Source organism: Ambystoma mexicanum, chromosome 7p, assembly GCF_040938575.1.
Source record: "Ambystoma mexicanum isolate Mex_15411 chromosome 7p, UKY_AmexF1_1, whole genome shotgun sequence".
In the NCBI taxonomy this organism is placed as follows: domain Eukaryota; kingdom Metazoa; phylum Chordata; class Amphibia; order Caudata; family Ambystomatidae; genus Ambystoma; species Ambystoma mexicanum.
In genome coordinates this window covers 533568482-533590582 of record NC_090939.1, presented here as the reverse complement: position 1 = coordinate 533590582, position 22101 = coordinate 533568482, and the positions used below count along the sequence as shown (strand labels likewise).

General features: G+C 43.3%; 1 protein-coding gene across 3 annotated transcripts in view; it reads left to right on the top strand.

The window, feature by feature from the left end:
• The window catches only part of MYO16 (myosin XVI), a 3167675-nt gene that overhangs the window by 1042649 nt on the left and 2102925 nt on the right, over positions 1-22101 (top strand). For all 3 annotated transcript variants that reach the window (XM_069636567.1, XM_069636564.1, XM_069636566.1), the window contains exon 9: positions 6620-6773. In XM_069636567.1, coding sequence (XP_069492668.1) covers positions 6620-6773 — 154 coding nt within the window. The remainder of the gene's footprint in view (positions 1-6619; positions 6774-22101) is intronic.

Genomic DNA, 22101 nt, shown 5'->3' with positions numbered 1-22101 from the left:
GCACTTCCCTGTGCATTTTCTGGGAAGCTCTGGCCATCATGATGTTTTCATGTCAGTACTGCACAGTTTTGAGGTAGGGCTCGGATGCATGGGTAAATACATCCCACACATTACGGGCCTCATTTTAATTATGGAGGAACATAATGCAGATTCGAGAAAGCCACTAGAGATGCATTTTCTGTGGGATTCCATGCATCCTCACAATTTAGATTGGGTTCCCTGCATGGATCTGGAAGCATGGTGGGCTGTAAACCGTGTGAATTTCCCAGCTCCATGCTCGGAATCTGCATGTGTCTCTGGTCACATCAGTATTTTGATGCAAGCAGAGCAGCAGGGTTCCCTGCAGACTTTGCCGGCTTTTTAGCATTTGCTAAGAAGAAGCTGGGATATTGGGATCTGCTGTAATAATATCTGCATTATTTCATGGCAGCCCCACAATCAATCTCTGCCATGGGTATGTGTATGCACTGTGGTGGCTGGAGGAGATGTGCCCGTAATACAGCGTTAGGCCCATGGGTATGTGCATGCACTGTGGTGGCTGAAGGAGATGTACCCGTAATACAGCGTTAGGCCCATGGGTATGTGAATGCACTGTGTTGGCTGAAGGAGATGTGCCCGTAATACAGCGTTAGGCCCATGGGTATGTGCATGCACTGTGTTGGCTGAAGGAGATGTACCAATAATACAGCGTTAGACATGGGAACTGGGGCGGTGGGGGCGGTGCAAGGTGATCCTGTCGCTAAGCCTGTTTATTGAAAGGTGGTGGAACCGTTGTGTACAAGCAAGGGCACTGCCACACTACTAGTGAAATTGAATTTTAGAAAAAGTGCTTGGACAAAGACCTTTGCTCAAGGTATTCAGGGCTGAATTGTTGTCTGCACTGAAGATCTGTCATGAAGAGAACTATTATGGCTGTGGCGCATGATCTTCCTGCTGGATTTTGATAACTCACTGCATCATGCAAAATTCTGCAAAAACTCAGCCTTGAATATCTTTTCCAAGTCCTTTTTAATTCAATATCATGATCGGTGTGGTCCTGCTTGTAGGTCGGAGCCCCACCACCCGCAATAAACAAGCCAACAGTGAACTATACATTGAATTAATGAGTACATTAGGATGGAATGGAGAATGGTTTGGCAATAGAACACAACCTCCATACAACAAGTGGGGATGGCTTTCGGGATAGAAGTCCTCATGAAATACACATTGTTGTATTGTGCCTGTCTGTGGTGATGTAGCTGGTGATGTCGTGTGGAATGTTTGTGTGTGGATGATTGAATCTTCTTAGTGAGTGTTCTATTCAGTGACAGTTACTGCTGGCTGGCCCTGGGTGATGGGAGACGGTGTTTGTCATACTTGTGTCCTTTATGTCTTCATGTGAATATGTAACTAAGAACTTGGAAATAAACTTACTTGAAAATATCTTAAGGACCCTGGAACCTGCCTTTTAACAATGGAGACGAGGCTTTCTTTGGTATCCTGCATGCTACAAGTTGAAGGACTGAGGACCCTGCTGCGGGGGGTGCAGGAAGGACAAGCTGATGGAGAAGGACAACATCGCCCCCAGAAACTGTAAGTCCCATCACCCAGAAGCCCTAACATGCTTTCCCAGGGCGCAAGGGGAAAGAACAGCAGAAAAGCCCCCTTTCATGCGGGATTGGTAATGTAAGGGCCAGGAAGAGAGCTTGCACCATGGGTGGTTGAAGGAAATTGAGCAGGAACAACTCACCTAGTGCCCTGGAGGCAGTAAAGCGATCACCCCGTTAGGCTCTCAGGCACAAGTCCTGACACGCTTTCCCAGGGCGCAGGTGGATGCCGGAGGGAGAAAGCCCCAACGCTGCTGTGGCCCGCCTGTTGTATTTCGAGAAGCTAGGCCCAGGGGGTCGTCGGGGAGCGTGACTTCCCAGGACCGAGGGGAAAAAGAGTGCATGAGGCCCGTAGCTTTGAGGATTGGGTGCCAATCCCAAGACGGAGTGTGCATTTTGAAGAAGGGGGGTCCCGTGTGAATTTGGGAGTGTAAACATGGTGTGCCCAGTAAGAAGTTTCTGTACATAAACTTTAGTTGTTCCCTGTGGGGACTGGCCTGATGGTGTCTTTACGAGTGACAGTTGGTTGCCGGAGATATGAAGCGTCCGGCATTAAAAAGGAGACTGATTACGTCACATAAGATGCTGAGGGAGTTTGCGAAGTGTTTGGAACTACGTATCAAACGTTCCACTTTCGGAACCTGCAGCAGTGGCTTCGTTGCATCTGGAGCATCTGAGGAAGGGACCTGGTATACGGGACGCATGTTGACGTCATCACGTACCCTCATCCGGAACGTGATCGGAGGTTTAGAAGCGGAACCGCTCTGCTTCGTAATTTGCGGTCCTGTCAAAGAATGCCGCTCCGCCACGAACAGCAGGGCGTCCTGCAGCGGCCAACGATCGCCGAACATTAGGAGTGTCATGACCTCATAGGGTGTGAGGCCAGAGCCTCGCTGTATTGAACGGTATGTAGGTGTATTTTAAACAGCACTTCAGCATTTTGAGACACATTCGAAATGGGTCTACAGCAATAACTTTTCCACTTGTCGGGGGCAATGTTATTAGCCAATTATTGGAGTTCTTGCATTGTGGTTACAATGTTGTAATGGCGTTTAGTTATGGGTCAACTTTACTGGTGGAATGTTTTAGCTGGCGCTCCTCAAGTATGTAGGTGCATTATAATATTAGAGTGTATATCGTTGATGCATGTTCAAAGTGAAAAATGGTGTCTTGATGGGGCATGTAAAGCTTATTAGCCTGGTGTTATGGTATGAGGGTGCCAGTGTGTGTTAAACGTTGTCGTTACACTACATATGTAACAGTTTGTGTTGTGTGAGCGGTGGGTGAATTTGCAAATTGGTAGGGTATTAACACATTTCAAGGATTTGCAGGTATGACGCCAGCATTTTTGTTTGCCAGAGAACATTTAACGTGTTAGGGAATTAACATGTTTTAGCAATTGCAGGTAAATGGACGAGTATCAGCGATTAAAGATGTATGGTGTTAGGGAATGAACACTTTTCGAGCATTTTTTAGGATTATGGACACATTAGTTTCTTTGGGACATTAGTTTGCATATTGTGATGAAATGCAAGGAGCTAAAGCGATGTTTAGCCTATTCAACATTGTATTATCTGATAGAGGAGGCTTAAGGTCTATGTGTTTGTCACACTTGCATGACAAACCTTACACAACCCTAGCTATGAAACACAGTCTTTGTAAGCGCTTTGTGGTGGGTGATCTCAAAATTAGCATGCATTATGCGGGGGGAAGTGTGTATTGATTGAAAGAAATTCAGATGAAAGTGTTGCAATGTCAAATCTTTGGTTTAAGTTATGGGGTGATGGCTGTAGTAGCCATTGACTTTCTATTTGTATATGTGGTCTGCTCATTGAAGCTAAATCGGTTTAGGAAAAATGTTGATACTTTTGTTTTAGTGCGAGGTAGCGCCTCGTCCTGCTAAGCAAAAGTTTGTTAGATTTGGTGTCCATGTAGAAGCTCTGGTCTGGTAGTCTAGTTTTCATTGGTGGACGAAAGTTGAGTACTCATTTGTGGGTTGTAGGGTGAGGTAGCTCCTCGGTTCGTCTTTAGCAATTGGAGTTTGGGTTTGGTTTGGTTAAGTATAAGCATTGGTTTGGTTATGAAGCTAATTGGATTTAGTAAAAGTTTTGTACCCTGTATTGGTTAGAGTGAGGTAGCGCCTCGGCACATATGAGTGGCTGGGTTTGGTTTGTCCAAGATGTATCTGGATATGGGTCAGGTTAAGAAGTTTGCTCTTTTACTGGTGAAATTTGTTACAGCAAGGGCATTGTTCTTAAGGAAGGTATCACCTCCTCTAGGGTTTGTTAACCCTCTCATCACAGGGGACAGTAGGTAGTTGGTGGTTAAGGGGCACCTGGGGATGCCTGGTCATGACCCGTTAGTTGGGAGAGTAGTATGTCCCGAGGTTATGAGTAAATTGTTTTCTATCTTACTTGTTGCATTTATTGTCTCTTCTGTTGTATCCATGGCTTCTACAGCCTGTTTTGGTTTAGGATGTTTTCTTTCCTAATAAGATCATCCAGTTCTTCTCCAGTCATTGATGTTGGCATTGAGAGTGTGTGGCCACCGCTTCCAATGTGTTTGGAGGGTTTGCTCATCCTGGTCTGGTGTGATGGCATGCTGTTGAGACCATGGGTATATTGTGATCTCTGTGATGTCATATGTTTCCACTCTCTTAACCCCTGTTGGTGTGAGTTTGTGGTTGTCTTTCTGGGACACTTTGATGTCTCAGTTCTCTAGGGTGGCAGTCTAGAGGCCTGCTGGAGATTCCAGGGTGGCAGCCTGGACACCCGCATTGTTGTAGGCGGGGGCAGGTGGCAGGAGGCGAAGCAGTTTTGTGGTGCTTAGGAATGTAGGTGATGTAGCCCAGCTTTGGGGTTGGCCAGGTCCTGGGGTGTGAGCCCAGTTGCTTGTTTGTGGCATGAACAGGCAGATGGATGATAGTATTTTTGCGAGGGTATTTGGTTTGCGGTTTTTCAGGGTGTGATGTTTTTGTTGATTGGGTTTGGCTGTGGAAGTGTCTGTTTTCAGTTGTGTGTCATGTGTGTCTGTTCTTGGAAGGTGGTAGTTTTGGTTGTGGTGTGTGACTTGTTTTGTGCCGGTTAGGTTTTGTAAAGGAGGGAGGTGTGTTGTATTGTGCCTGTCTGTGGTGATGTAGCTGGTGATGTTGCGTGGAATGTTTGTGTGTGGATGATAGAATCTTCTTATTGAGTGTTCTATTCAGTGACAGTTACTGCTGGCTGGCCCTGGGTGATGGGAGCCGGTGTTTGTCATACTTATGTCCTTTATGTCTTCATATGTAACTAAGAACTTGAAAATAAACTTACTTGAAGATATCTTAAAGAGCCTGGAACCTGCCTTTTAACACACAGGCACATGGTTGTCAAGATACACATGGTGTGATGTTGCCCCTGGTTGGTGGGCATTTGTGGAGGCATCTAATCAAATGTATCATCTGATTTTCATCACTCATCATATACTGATTTGAAATCGCTGATTCACAATTCGTTTGATACCTTTGCTTTCTAAGAGATAATTGCAGTGCACATGGTTGGATCAGACCACCTGATAGGGTCAATAGCATTCAAGTTCACAGTACTCCAAGATAACTGTTTTTGTTTTTTGCTCTTGAACAACAGTCGATGGATTGTGTGTGTCTTTGCTCATCAACGAGTCAATATAGGGTTTAATGAAACACACGGTTCTACAGATATCCTGACCCTTACTGCAATAGAACTAGTGTATGTGCTGAGTCCAGGACTGTACCGCAGGCAGTGAAGATGCATTTTAGTCTGGTCATGTGATCTTGTTTCTTCTGCTTGATGCACAGTCTGGCCGCCTGATTGGGTAATTCATGCAGCGTGTGTATGAACTACTGCAATTGTGTCATGGACCAGTCTCCCAAAAGCACCACCCCTTCGTGATTGGCCGGTAGAAATAAAAAGATTGTGAGTGGTATAAGCAGTTAAAAGATGGTGCCACTCTAATTGAGTGCAAACATAACATGATTATCAATTAGTTTACCACATTTCTGCTTGAGGCTAAGGATGTCCCAGGTGTGTACACAATTAAAACAGAACAAGTTGTACTTCCTCAACAAATACAATATAGGTCATTTATGATTTAGGCCTAGCCCCTCAAATATGTGTTCGTCTTGCTCCTCAAATATTTGTTCGTAAAGATGTGGATGTGGGAATCATTGGGGCATTGCTGAATATGAAGGTGGTTCCGTTTTATTGGCTGTTTCTGCAGCCTCGTGTTTATTTTAGAAAAAAAAGAAGGTTGGTGTAGGTTAAATGACACACTTACGGTTGGTGGTTTGACTGACCACAGGTAATGTTTGGCTTCCATATGTTTTGTTTTGCACTGCATCGTCAATCCCCTTAGCAAGTATAGCTGACAACAATGAGGGTTTGTGGGAGTCGTAGTCCAAAACCTGCGGAGATTCCGGTTGCATGGCTGCAAATAGGTCTCTATCAAACCCCAGTAAAGTCGCACAGCTGATATCTAAAATAGGCATGCATATGTAGGTACACATGCTCCAAATGATACTGCCTGCATAAAGATGTCGCTTCTGGATGCCTGGGGGAAGCTAGGCTGCATTGCTTCCGAAGGTCTAGTCCAGTTAACGCTGATAGCGTGGTAGTGCTGATTGAAAAGCTCTTGCAGCTGATACAATTAAAGGGTGGTTAATAATAGGTTTGCGAGTTAAACGTGACTTTCCGGAAATCTATATTTACTGACATTGGCCAGCGGGCTTTAATAACTAAAGAAGCCCGCCAGAGTGTCCATAACTCAGTGGGATATTTACTGTATCGACCTCATGTTTATTGCCCGGGGATGAATAGCATTTCTGGGAAGAGACTTCATTTCATCCCAGAAGCTGAGTGAGCAGTCCTGCTACTGTAGCGCGGCCGCCTGCAACTCAATTCACTGAATGGCAATGAAACCGTCCCCCCTCCCCCCCCCCCCCCCTTGCTAATGACCTTGATCGCGTTATGCCGCTCGTCAAATCAAAAACGCAGTTTCTTTTTTTTCGCGCTACCTTTCAGATATTGCTGCTTCGGAGTTTATTGAAGAAATGCTGCTGAAAGCTGAGACTGCCTGGGAAGCAAGGATGAGGGACCCATCGTCTGATGCCGCGTTAGCGCAAGAGGAGCCGTACGAGGAGATCCTCCACGACCTGCCAGTGGCTGCCAACAAACTGTGAGTACCTCCCATCAAAGTCTCTGCCAACAAAGTGTGAGTTGCTCCCTTCAAAGTCTCGGCCAACTAACTGTGAGTAGCTCCCTTGCAAAGAATCGTGGCAGCGCCCTGGTGAGCTTCTCGTATAGGGAAATGGCTTTTACTGTCACGTGTTGCTTGTTCATTGTGTCTATCATATATACCATGCTATTAAACGCGTTTAGCTTACCCAAAAGACATGTGCAATGGTTTCCCTTTGCAATTTGTCACATTAGTATTATCTTTATTTGTGATTTACGATCCATCTAAACATGTATTTAGTTGTAACAAATGGTTTATTCACCTAGTAAAGTGGCAAAGATAAGCACACAAAATAAGACCGGGTCAGAGGGTCAGAGATTTGGATCCTTTTTTTTTTTTTTTGGCAGGCTTTGAATACATGATTTGTAGGGTTTGCTTGCTGGAGTAGTCCTCCTTAGTTCCATCACATTTGCTAATTGCAATCAGGCCAATGATCTTGAATGCTGAAAAGTGTCTCTTATAGATCACCTCAATGAGAGATGCTTTAGACAACAGCTATCACAGAAGATGCAGTTATACCATTATCTTTCGGGGCGCTGTTTTTCGGGCCGCTGCTTTTTATGATCAATATTAATGTGTCAAGGATTTAGATAACTAAGAGAATTTGACACTGGTTGTGCTATTGTAATAAAGGAACCTTACCCAAATGCAAGATAAGTGCTTAGAGCACCTTCACTTTAATTACGAGTTGAGTTTATGTTCTCATATAGGCAGCATCTACCATTTTCTTGAGTAAAAACTCAAAAGGATATGAACCCCTTCGATAACCATCTTTTTTTCATCCAATACTCCAAGTTCATACTTTCACCTGTGAGATTACTGCTTCCCTGACTGGAGGTTGCTACCTCCACACACTGAATCTGCATCTCTCCTATCCTCATTCATTGCCACCATCACTTCTTAATATCCATATATTCTTTACATGACTCCTGCAATGATGTCTCAGCCTGCCCATGTATTCTGTCTCGCCAGTCATAGAGCCACATGTGAACAAATATGTGTTGAATATGCATATTTAAATTTAAAAATAAAGTCCTTTATGCAATCATTACCAAATTGTCCACCTACTGAAACTCAAGCTCGTTCTTTTCATCATACATTCGGTCCATCATTCTGTTTAAACTGTGATTTCTCTTTTTCCCCCAAGAGAAGAGAATATAACCGGGATCTTTCCAAGCATCTTCCCTGCGAAATACATAGACCTGCCGTCTTCCTATCACTAGAGCGCTCTGCATTTTTTTCACCAGTCGCTCAACACATTCCTTTGAAGCATTAACCCCTGGGAACATCAGAAGGCAGTCTTGTCTTTCAGAGGGCAGACATCAAAGAACAACACAAAGTGTATCACCAAGCATGCAGAAAAGGTTGTACAGGGATTTGTTGCTGAGCAGCAACAGGTATGGTGGTCTAACCTCGGAGCTCCAAAATCCGATGTGTATCCTGTGACACAATCTACTGTTCCGAGCATTGCTGACTGCTGATTAAGTTGCACTTTCGCTGTGGTGGTGTAGAGCAGTGCTGGGTGCGTACCCAGACTGATTGGGGTATCGCCTAAGATATAGCTGCACCTGCCATCTGAGTGTGGACAGAGCCGGTGACACACTGGTTACCGAATGGAAGAAGGAAAGTAAGGGAGTCTGCAGTTTGTCTTGTCCTGGGGGTGTGGCTTCTTTGCTGGGCACGGCAGGACAGAGCTAAGGAGTAGTCTCAGACCCAGTGCTTGGCCAGCAGCCTACATCTGAAAAGGAGAGTGGTTGCACTGTGATGATTGGGACATTTTGAGTCCGTGCGGTGAGTGAGGCGCTGTTGGATCGCTTACAGCACCGTTTGCCATATTGAGGCACATCATGGGGGTGAGCAACATTGACAGGCGTAGCTGGTGCAGGTGAGGCTGTTGACATCTCAATACATCACTATTGGATGGGAAAATCCCGAGATCTTTCATTAGTGCGTGAGCCTTCTGGGATTCCTCTTGTTACTCACCAGGTGGATACAGTATTTGCTGGCCTCTGGGAAGTTTGCGGTCTGTGGTGAGCCCCCACCTATACCCAGCAGGTTACTCTGTCTTATCCTTCATGGGGAGATCGATACTAGGGGATACTGTCCACTGTTTGGTAGTGCCTCGTGGACCTCTACACTATTCTAGTGGTGTTTCCCCTCCATCCAGGTGGCACTGCTCAGTGCTATGATGAGAGGTGCAGGGAAGAAACCTGGAATATGGACTCCTACACTGTCACTCCCACTAAAAATCCAACTGAGATGACGTTGGCATGTAGCAGCACTGGGAGCACTACAATGAACCCTAATTATTTGTATCTGATCATGGTAGCAATGCAAAATGGGTTCGCTGCTGTAAACTCCAATCTGGATGACATAGTGGACAACATCTATTCCTTGCATTCCAAGCTGGATAGATAAAAAGAACCCATAACACGAGCAGAATCAAAAATCAGTGGCCTGGAAGACAGAATGGAGCATCATGATATTGATATTGGGGGGATTAAGAAAGAGCTGAACGTGATCCGGCTGAAATTTGATGATCTTTTGTTAAGGTCATGATGGAATAACGTCTGCATTGTGGGGGTGCCTGAGAGTGCCTCAAAAGGTCCTATGGAGCAGCTTGTGGAAGAGCTATTAAGTTTGATTCTAGCAGAGCCACAATTTTCATCGCAATTTCTAGTCGAGAGAGCTCATCGGGGCACTGGTGCCTGTGTCAAAGCCGGGTGCACCCCCTTGCACGATCATTGCTAGACTGTTGAATTATGGAGACTTATTCCTCAAAGTGCCAAGGGAGTATGAAGTGCTGCCATTTGAGACTAACAAAGTGTTTACCTGCCCTGATTTCTCTTCAGGTGTCCAGGTCCATTGCCCGGTCAAGTGCCTACTGTGGCAGCGCCACATCCTGTATGCCATGATATTTTCCGGTGAGTTCCACATACAACATGGGGGGTCAGGAACATTTCTTTGAGGCACCCAGTGAGGCAAGATCCTATATTAAAGCATCACAACCAGTAAGGCTGCTCTTGCGAGTATGCCAATAAAATACTGTCATTGCTCTTAAATTGCTTTTTAGGAAAACAAGGCAATGTTGAACTGATAGGACCTTTGTGTGGGGGGTTATTTCCTTCCTAGTTTAAATATTGGACTGTATCTGTTTTTTTTTATCTAGTGCCTTTGTTAAAACAACGTTTGCTTCAATTGGAAGTAGTTTTTTGATTTATACCAGCACACGTCACAGCCCCATGTCTCTGGCGGCACTTATGTACTGGGTCGAGTGGAAGCACCTGCGGTGTGCCGTAAGTGCGATGAAGGAAGCCCATCTGTGTGTAGGTGGGGCTCTGTGCATCTGTAGTCCATTACAACGAAGTGCCACCATTTTTGCAGTATCCACTATCTACCACAAAAGTGCTTAAGCAGTAGTCACAGAAAGAATTGCTGTGCCTGGTGCCACTGGAAGCTACTTTTCCTCCTAGATTACTGGTACCCTCTTAGTCGGCGACTGGATCTTGTGCCATACACAAGTTTGGTACCATAAAATATATTAATGGGCCTCATTACGAGTTGGGCGGAATTCCGTGGTAAATCCATTGGAATACCGCCAACAGAATTGATGTTACCGACACTTGGTTTGGTGGAATTACAGCTGGATTACAAGTGGTGGTGGCGGTGTTAGTCCCCATGAATTTGGAGTCCATAGGACTCCATGGGGGCAGTGGAAATTCCACCAATTTTGCCAATTTCTCACCGGAAAGAGGGAGGATTTACCTCTAGCATGGTACTGGAGGTAAATCACCCACTCCAGGGCCAACTCATAACATGGTGGAGTGGAAAATGTGGTGGTAATTCTGTTACTGACACTTTTTTCCTACACCACCATACTCATACTGAGCGCCAACATTTATGCCTAATGGGAGCCTGGTGAATAAATCGGGTGATATGTGGGTTCCTTCTGCAACATTTCTTACTGTGTTTCTAGTGAATGCCAGATCAGTAATTGTTCACTCAACCGACATCTATACTCATCTCACTAGGATGGGGGGTGATTTGGCATTGATTTGTTTAGTTCCCATACACTGCACTCCAATTTCTCTTGTACATCAATTACTGTGTGAGCTATGTTTGATTCAGCTCCAAATGTTGTCAAAAGTTTCTACGCACATTTGATGGGTTTATCATTGACCCTTCCATTCCCAAACCAACTTTTTTTTAGGATTTTGCGCAGCTAATCATTGATTTGGATCTCTACTACCCTAAGTAGATCCTTATGAGAGATTGTAATGTGTGGCCAAACAATCCAATGGATTCTTATGCTAATAATATAATTGCCACTGTGACAGACATGTCTCTTGACTTGCGAAACCACCTCCCATCCCATAAGTGCAGAAATGTCCTATTTTTTTTTTTATAATACTCTGACCACAATGTTTAAACCACTATTGGTCACCTGGATGGACCATCTTGTCTTTCCCTTTATTAATTCCCAATAGCCCCCTCTCAATCCTCTAAAATCTTGTCCTCACCGACATTGGGGAAATATCTGCCCCACTTGTCTGCCAAATCATCTTCTACCAACTACCACTAACTTTATAGTGACAGAGAACTGTGACCGCAGTAGCGCCCTTTTAAATCCAAGGGTAAGTTTTGCCGATACTTCTGTCCCTGCCGTAACTAGCAACATTCACTCCAAACCTTCAGCTGCCTGATTCTCTCCAGATCTTAGAGCTCTTAAACAAGTGTGTCACTGTTTGGAATGTAAATGGCACACTAACTACAATCGTGTTTCTAAACAGGCCTATAAACAGTCTCCACTTAATTATCATGATGCTCTCAGATTAGACAAGTCCCAATTCTATCCTAATCATATAGTATCAGCCTCTTGTTCATTGTGTGAACTTTTTAAAGTAGCAAAGGAACTTTTGGACTTGCCCATGCCAAAATTGAATACATCACATTCTCAAGCATAATTTGATTCCATCAGTCTGTTTTTCTCTAAGAAAATACACGGAATATGAAAATACATTGTCAGTAAAGACTTGAATTTCCAAGGGCACTCTCTTTCACCCCAAATTCCCAGGAGGGGAAATTTGTTTGAGCTATTTCAATTTGATTTGGTCACTGATGAGGTTTTTTGGGTGCCTGTACAAAGATCAAATTAGCCTCATCTGTGGACCCCTTTCCTCTTTCGGTCCTTCAGGCTCTGCCGCAAAAGGTAATTCCCCTGTTTAGTGTGGCACTTCATTATTCTTCTATTATGGGGATACATCCGGTGTCCCTTAAACATGCTCTAGTCACACCTTATTTAAAGGATCCCCATTTGGATGCAACCCTCACTGCTAACGAAAGGCCCATCTCTCTTATGAAAACAAAAGTCACTCTACAACAGTCTCACTTTTTAGAATTTCACCATCTTCTACACCCGTTCCAGTCTGGTTTTAGACCTTCATGGGCACAGAATCAGTTATGATGTCTGTTCTTGATGATCGTGCCTTGCTTCAGGACCATGTAGAAGCCTCTCATGGCTTTTGACACAACTGATCATGGCATCCTTCTCCAATGTCTTGAAAATGCAGGTATATCTACTCTTCCAGTGAACTGTTTTTTTGTGTTTCCTCACATTGTGCACCAAAACGGTGTCCCTCTCTCCATTCCAATTGGCCTCTGTGGCTCTTTCCTGTGGGGTTCCCCAAGGTTCTTCTCTGTATCCACTCCTTTTTTATCTTTATTCTTAACTCCTGGCAGATCTTCTTATTGAGCACGAGGTTCGATTTTCTACATATGTGGATGACACCCAGCTGCTTTTTTGTCGGAACGTGCCTGCTTCAGATCCCCCCTCAAAACTGCGAAACTGTTTATCAGAAATTGGCATCTGGATGGCTAAAAACTGGCTGAAGTTAAACGGCGAAAAAACTGATATTTTGGTGGTTGGCTCTGATGCTACCAACACTCTCTGGCGACTCTCTTGGAGCCTGTCCTAACCCTAGTGTTTCAGTTAATGGTCTTTGCATTAAACTTTTACCATCAGGGTTCAGGGAAGACCAAATCTCATCTGTGTGCAACTCAGGATTTCTCAAGCTGAATATCTTGATGAAAACTCTGCCTTTTCTACTTATGGAACATCAGTCCAAGGTAGTGACTAGATCCATTATGGGATCCTTGGATTACTGTAATGGAATCTACCCTGGCCAACCAGCTTTGTTAATTCAGCATCTGCAACTGTTACAAAATACTGCAGCTCACTTGGTTTTGGGAGCCACAAGGCGTTCTCACTCTTGCAGCCTTTTACAGCAGCTCCACTGGCTTCCAATGAACAGCCGTATTAAATTGAATGTTCTCTGTATTGTGCAATGCACAATTCATAAATCCAGGGCTGAATATTTACAATCGAAACTGACTTTTTATACTTCTGTCAGGCTTTTGCAGTCTGCTTTTTTCGCAATCTGTTGACGGTGCGTGGGTTCCACAGGGCTCGGGTGGGAGGCTGTGTCTTCTCTGTGCTTGCCCCCTCTCTGTGGAATTCTCTTTCCTTTCAGCTTTGCGAGATTTTGTATTTCCTTGGCTTTTGCAAAGCCCTTAAAACTTATTTATTTTGAGTTAGGCTCTGTCAATATGTGGCTTCCTACTTGTCTTTCTTCAGTACCTAGATGCCTTCAGGCCATAGTTAGCGCTCTATAAATGTAATGAAATTATATTAGATTACATTACGTACATCTATTCCTATAAAACCCTGCAGAAGCTCTGGCAGCCTAACTTGAGGTGTAACTTGAATGTTGGTCTATCAGACTCTGCAAAACGAGTGTCCTGAACATCATGAGGGATAATCATCTTCGTTCATGAAAGCGGAAGCCTGGTTCCAGCATATAATGGTGAATGGCAGGCAGCCTGAAGGTCATCTAGCTTGGTTGTTACTCATATGGCCTCCCTTGGTTTTCATGTCTGGAGATTCGGGAATTGACACTGTCAGGTTGGGGTGGATGGTAATGGTGTGGGGTGGTCTTAGGGAAGGGGAGTTCTGTTAGGGGAATGTTTTTCAAAAATGTTGGCAGAAATGTTGATTTGTGTAGTACAAGTACCTATTGTATGGGTTGATAGCCCAGGCATACATATGGTTCTATCTGCTTTGCATGTTATCAGGAATTATGTGTGAGGCAATTATGTTCCTTATGTGGAACGTTTGGGTAATAAATAACCCTGTCAAAGCTAGGAAATTGCTGGCATACATAGAGTGCCACTCTCCTAAATTACCTTTGTTGCAGGAGACTCCTGCAGTTGGTGAGGTACACAGGGCTTTGCCAGTAAGTGTGGAGGGTATACTACACAGAATGTTCTTCACAGGCTCTGGAGTTAATAACCCTTATTCATCATTCTGTCACATTTCCATCCACCATTACATGTATTGATTCACTGGGGAGATATGTTATTTGAGGGGCAGTTTAGCCGGTAAAGAGATTGTGTTAGTAAACACATATGGAGCAAACTTAGATGATTCAGACTTGGGAAGCTGGTTGCTATTTTAGCTAGATCCATGGAAATCACTATGTTGCGGTGGGTGGGGCGGGGGGCATAAATGCAGTTTTGGATGTTACCCTAGATCATTCCACTAAGGCCCCTCACACTCTTTCATTAGCAGTCTTAACTATGTTGCTGACAATGTCCCAGCTACAGTTGCTAGATGCGTGGAGATGCATGCATCCGGACCGTAGGCAGTATACATATTAGTCCACTGCCCATGATTCCTTATCAAGAATAGAATACTGGTCGTTTTTGGCTTCTTTGTCTGCTATTATGTCCCATTGCACCATTCTACCTTGTACATTCTCAGATCCTTCACCTATAGCTCGATCGCTTAAACTGGGGCCCTGCCCAGATTTGACAGTTGTGGAGGATGTCATCCTCATTGCTATTAGTGCCCATTCTGGCAGACTCTCTGTCTGGCAAGATAGATAATTTTTTCTGCGAACAATGTAGGTTCAGTGACATCTCAGTTCATGGTTTGGGAGGTGTTTAAGGTGTACACGAGAGGTGATTTGATTTCCTCATCAGAGGGGAAGCTTGCAACCCATCATTCAGAGTTGAATGTACTCGAGGGGCAGATAAGGGTCCTCAAAAACTAATATAGGATTACCAAAGATAAAGAACTACTGGGCAGGATAAACAGTGACCTTCTTATATTCTGCTCCTTGGAAGGAAGGGAGACTAATTATATCTCCAAACCAGTTCTGGTGAGAAGATATGCGGAAGCTGACAGACCTGGGAGAACCCTAGCTCGTATGATTAGTGCAAAATGAGGTATACGTACAATAGCAGGGATTATAGGGGCGACAGGCACAGTTTTCATGGAAAGCAAGAGCATCCATAAGTAATTTGCAGCATATTATAGCACTTTATATGCTAATATAGACCGATATTTGGGAGAGGATATCGCTGAATACTTTGATGGCATTGAGTTGCTGCAGATACTTGATGAAGTACGTCTCAGGTTGGATGAGCCATTTGCAGTTGAGGAGATTATATCTGCAATATCAGTGCTCTCGTCGAGAAAAGCACCTGGTTCAGATGGGTTGCTGACAGAATTTTCGATAAATACTGCATGTACATTCTGGTACGCAGCTACTTAAGTTGTCGAATGAAGTATTGCTGGAGGGTACACTCGCAATGACTCTGAGGAGGGTGATTATCACATTACTTCATAAACCCAACAAACCACCTGATGATGTGCATCCTATCAACTGCTTTCGTTAATTAATGTAGACATGAACATTTTTGCTAAGGTACTTGTGCCAAGGATTCTCCTGCATATGTCATCGCTAATTCGTCTGGAACAATCCGGCTTTATTCCAACCCCATCAACTGCATCACATCTCAGACGTTTATTTTGTATTATTTTGCAGATTGATCCTGGTGCCAAGGCTGTCAAAGGCTCTTTAGAAGCCATGGTGTCATGGTGGTAGCTCTTCTCGGTTCCCTGGTTTGGTCCCTATTTCCTTAACTGTGTTCAGCTTCTTTATTCCTCCCCTACGGTGATGGTTCAGATTAATGATGCTCTGTCCTTGGGCATAACTTTGCACAGGGGGACAGGTCAGTGATGCCCTGTGTCCCCTTCATTGTTTGCCCTCTCATTTGAGTTGTTGGCTGAACTTAAGTGATCTAAACATAAACATAGGGGCATCCGTATACTTGGACTGACCCAGGTTTTGTATTGTATGCAGCGGATATTATGCTGTTGTATGTTCACCACCGAGAATATGGGCCCCATAATGGAAGATGCCTGATATTCTGGATGCAGAGTTAGTAAAGCAAATTCTGAGCAGTACCCGCTGACAGATGCTACTACACCATTCCCCAATCTACTTGCTTTCATGTGGGTCCCTTTGACATTTGTGTATTTTGGGGGTAAAGTGTCCAGAAAGCTGCAGTCTCTACATACTGAGAACCGTGCTTTGTATCTCTCTAGTCAATCTGCAAAATGTAATGTATGGTCCATACTCCCATCTCGATATATGGACACCTCTCCCTTTTGAAAATGGTGGTCCTACCCAATTTATTGTATTATATCACAAATATTCCCATCTGGCCTGGGAGAGCATTATTTAGCATGCTGTGATATCTGGCTGTAAGGTTTCTGTTGGGGACTGGGTTGGGTCGGTCAGGATAAGCTGGGGACAGTTGACAGAGGTATTTTGGATCCTGATTTTGAACTATATTATCTGGTAGCCCAAGCACACTTTGCCTGCTTTTGCTATAACTCCTCATGTCCTATTGTGCATTTACCACTTGAAAAGTACAGTGTCGCATCGTATGATTTGAAATTGGTCATTTTCAGTGATAAATATATAGATTTGTGCACTTTTGATCTGGTGCAGACCACAGCGAATGTGTGGTCCAGATTGTTCCCTAGATTGAATATTCTGGTTCCCAAAAACATGGGACTCTGCTATTGAATCTCCCAGATATTGCCCCAACCTCTGACAGGGATGTCCTTTGCTGCATGGGACAGTGAGGGCCAGCTATTCTTAGGGGACATGTTCCGGGAGGGTGTGTTTGTTTCCTTGGAGGACTTCATGAACACATTGGGTAATACATCCATTTTGATTTTGCAATATTTTTGTATGAGAGCGGCTTTCAGGATCAAATGGCTGTCGTTTCCCCAGGAGACAGAGGTGCATCCTTGTATAGAGGGATTAATTGCAGTGGGGGAATCCAGAAGGATGGTCTCCGAACTTTATAATCCATCCCCAGAACATCAGGCCACCATGAACCGAGCATGCCCAAAATGGGAGCGGAACTTGGAACACGAATTCAGGACGAATAGTGGAGGAAATGTTGCCTCCTTACGAAAGGTGTGTCTCTGTGCCCTAGGTAAAGTCTGATCCAATTTAAGACCCTAAATAGATTGCATTATACACCAGCAGGGATTGCAAAATGTACACCAGTTTCAAATCATGCTTGCATTAAGTGTAGCACTTCTCCCGCTGACTTCTTACATATGTTCTGTTCATGCCCCTGCATTGTATGTTTTTGGCATGTGATGGCTGAGATCATTGCTGATATTGTAAATATTCCACCCTCTTGGCCCGATAAAATATTAGTTAGGGGATATAGGTAAAGTTTCCATCATCAATCATAGATTTTTCAGTATAGCATGCATAGTTGCCAAAAAAGGCATATAGAGACATTGGAAATCCAATACTGGTCTGACACAGGCTCAATGGTTGAGAGACCTTGTATATACAAATGAGAGAGGGGAAAGTTGTATTTCTAATGTGACAACTGCCTGCATGCCTAACGATATTTGGTGCCACGTTCGAACATATATGCTTGCCAATGGGGGACGGAATGTGGAGGAGGTGGTGGAGAATACTCGGTAGGAGAGATACATGTTTCTTAGCTGGATTGTAACCATTATACATTGTGTTATCTGTTTGGACTGTTAAGTTGTGCACACTGACCGGATGTTTGTCTGGGAATTGTCTGTTGGTCAAATTTATTTTCTGACAAAATAAATAAAGTTTCACCAAAAAAAGAAAAGATTGAACAGTGGTCATGTCGGACTAGCTGTGCTATAAAATGAAAATCAGATTATTCTACTGTTCGATACAAAACAAGCAGGCTATCATCAAGGTTTGTTTCCAAAATGGGTGTATACATGTAATCACCATGGGCCTCATCACGAGTTGGGCAGTATCCCGGAAGCAATACTGCCGGGATACTGCCAGGGCTGTTAGCGTTACCACCAATCCCCCCCTGGTGCTATTAGAGATGGATCACAGGTTTGGCGGAACGGTCATTATCCATTGGTCCCATTTGGGAATTCCTCATTCCTCATTGGGCCCAAGGGGGAATTTCCGCGCTACTACCGTCAGCGGTGATACCGCGCCATAACAGCACAGAAAATTGGCAAATTCACAACAGATTTACCTCCAGCTCAGAGCTGGGGGGAGATCCTGCCAAACCCATGATTTGGCAGACCCTTCAATTCAGTGGTAAAAGTATTACCACCGCAATTAAGGGTTACCGCCAAACTCATTATGAGGCAGTTTTTGTATTCAACCCAGCGTCATTTTAACAACCATTGGATATATTCTATTCTGTGCTGCATTTGTGAATCAGCTTGTACAGATGAGTTTTCCTATGTCAGATATAGGAACGATTGTCTTAAAATGAAAAACTATATTTCAATATGTACAAAATGAATAGTAGTAACTGAAGACATGAGTAGTTTATACACGAGTATACCAAAGACCTATGATTAAATTAAATGAGAAATGCTTTGTGAGGAATATTTCTTTATCTGAACCAAAGGTTAATTCATTCTAAATCCCTCAGCACATCACTATGGTAATGACAGAGGTTTTGAAGCTGCTCCCTCTCCTTTTGTGTCACTTCCCAGACCCTTGTTTCACGCCGTGGCCAAAGTATAAATGAAAGAATTGAAGCAAAAGAGACAGAGACAGAGAGAGAATGTGACGGAAGCAGTCAAAGACAGAGACTGAAACGGAAGGAGAACGAGAGAGAGGACTTGACAGTGACAATTAGGAAAGTTAAATGGAAGCTGGCTGTGGATGCTCGTGGTAGGACAAGATGATGACAGGGTGTACACCAGGTTGTATTGGGTGTTAAGGCAAACTTTGCTTTGCCGTATAATGCTCTCTCATGGCTTTAATGCCTTGTGCTTTTTTCATGATCCACTGTGACATGTTTATGATCTACAGTATTTGGGTTCAAGATTGTCTCACAATTATGTACTGCATTAACATGTGCACATTCTATATGTAAAGCCACAATGTACACACCAGCTAAGACATCAGCTCATCACAATCTAACCACCTTCTAAACAGACATAAACAATCAGAACACCAGACCTCTGCAGCCAACCTGCATACCACAGCTCCCCACAATGCATCCTAGCACCAAGGGGATACAGGATGCCTCTGTGGACACACATTCTTCGATTGTTTTGACAAATAACACAGAGAAAAAGAACTGTACAAAGAGCCGAGGGAACATCCCACATTCACATATCAACACAATAGCAATGCAATCTTGCATTTACCTCCTTCCCCACTAACCTATCTCAACCCCGTGTCTTTAAGATCTGCCAGAGAGCTAAGACATGATGCAGCTTCACAAATCCAAGTACATTAACATAGTCTAAATGGTGCCACTGTGCTACAGGTTTCAGAAATATTATTGTGCACTTACTGTTTTTGGTTTGAAAGTGTTTATTACCTACAATAGAGTAAAGTATTGTTATGACGTGCAGAGTTGCCCCTAGATATATTCATATATTTATTCATGAGAATGAGATGAGCCAGATTGTTGGCAATAAGCATTTTCAGACAAATATATTGAGGATTCATTTTTATTAGTTGTAGCTATTAGCCAGTAAAGCAAACACTATTGCATTGGAGTACAGCTAGTGGAGATGGCATATGAGGAGGGACACAAATCTGCAGCTCTGCCTTCAGCCACTTGAAGCAGTGTGCGTGTCCATCAATAAAGTCTTATAAGAAACAGGCATTGGCAATGCCAACAGTCTTTTGGTTTGTGTATAGGTATTAGATAGGCATTAGCCAATCACTGCTATTATATTTCCAGGTACACACACTATTTGGAAACTGCCATAATTAAAGTTTTTCCCAGGCCTATACAAAAGCTAAAACTGTTGTCATTGCCAGTGCTTGTTTGGAAGATTAGTGATGAAGAATTTATGGAATTTTTCAGATTTACGAGTTTCGGTCCTTTAATAATTCACTTTTTGGTTGTACAATCTATGAACTTTAATTTAGATTCAGTTATTATCATGATACTTTAACTTTATTCGACAAAATGTCATCAGGCAAACAATATTTAAAAAAATGAAAAACAATATGAACAGCGATTGCTTAAAAAGATGTTAATCATCTGAAAACGAATGCAAAATCTAGTTAGCACCCGTGAAGGGGGCGCTGGCCAATCAGGATGCTCGGAATGCAGATTGGATACTCCAGTATGAGGCTGCATTCAGAGCAGCCTGACTCCTGCTGGCTAGAATCCCCTTCCATTCGCCGCTTCTCATTCCATTTGCCGCTCCCCCCCTCACCTCTTAGCACCCATGTCGTTTCCTATGTTGGTGCTAACAGTGTTTAATTATGAAAAAAAAAGAAACGTACCTTTTGGTAGTTCATGGCGCAGTGTTGTACTTGCCCACCTCCGTTTCCTTTGCAGATTAAGTGATGGTCATCAACGTAGTGAACAGACTTGGAAACTGTGAAGCAATGCTGCACAGCACCAAAAGGTAACTTTAAAAATAAAATGTATTATACACCATTATCACCCGCATAGGAAATTACAGGAGTGCCAATGTCCATAATGATGAGGAACCCGGGACGTATCAGGGTTTATATCCAGGCCCTCGTTACCACCCAGTACAGCCCGGGTTCCTCGTCAATATGGCTATATTAGGGTATCAGGTAATATTATCCCCACCAATAATATTGCCATATATATGGTTGTTGGGAACGGCCATAGGCGATATTATTAGTGGGGATAATTTATGGGGTAATGGGAGCGGGGGTTGCAGGGGGGTATCCGGCGCCCTTTAAAAAAATATGGGGGTTGTGTAGTGTCCCCCGCAGGTTCCATGGGTTAATATAGTAGCAAATCAATAGCGCCATTCATGTATGGTGATATTTTTGTGGCGATATTAACACATGGGACCTATATTAGTACAAGTCAAGCTATGTTTCATTATTTGTATCCAAGGTTCATTAATTTAGGCAGCCACATTTAAAACTACATCAGGGTGATTATTAGAACTTTTCAGCAGTTTGCAACGTTCTAATTCCATTAAATTTCAAACATGGTTTTATGCTCCTCCACCTTATATTATTCTATTATTATATTATAGTAAGCAGGGCACACACCAGGGGCAACAGGATTCCATCTATTTTGAATGGAAGAATAACCAAACCCATTCTGACAAACACACATCTCATCAGCACCAGCTACATGTTGTGCAGGCAAGGTTCAAAATCCCATCTGCTTTAAATTTGAAGTAGTGAAGAGCCAGGTGTGATTAGAAACACTTCTTAAATTGTCACCTTGAACCTTGTCACAGATTGCTGTTCTCATGTTCTTTCCTGTAGCCCTATTTAGACTCAACAGATTTGTCCAAAGACCCCTAAGTGCCAGCCATTGAATTATGTATTATAGATGGGTCAGCCAGTGGAAAATGCACATGCCTCGGCATCCTGAAACATCCAAAGGTTCTTCTTTTTTATAAAATATAGACTTGGTTTGGTGCATAGTTGAATCCAATACAATAAGGGTCTAATAAATCCTTATGCTTTTAAAATCCCGTCCATAAATGGACATGGATCACTAAGGGGAATTCCCAGTAATTCTTTAAAAAACTGATTTTCTTGGCTTCAATTAATGTTGGACTTTTCAGCCAGACCCATAGCTCAGCTCCGTAAAAGGCACTCAGTGGAGCTTATCCTCTATAAACCTCAAAGTGCTGAACTGATGGATCTGTTTCCAGCTGATTTGAAGAATTTTACAGATTTAAAATTGAACAGATACTGAAGATATTTTTCATTGTGCTTCTCCCAGCCTTCATCATTACCAAATCTAATGCTCAGATAATCAAATTGTGAAACCTATTCAATGGCACCTTTGCCAAATGTAATTTTGCTTTTCCTAGGCTTTCTGTTTTTTAAGTTTACAGATCATCAGCTTTGTTGTGTTGTATTGTGCTTGGTTGGATCTATGGAACGTATGATGTCATAGA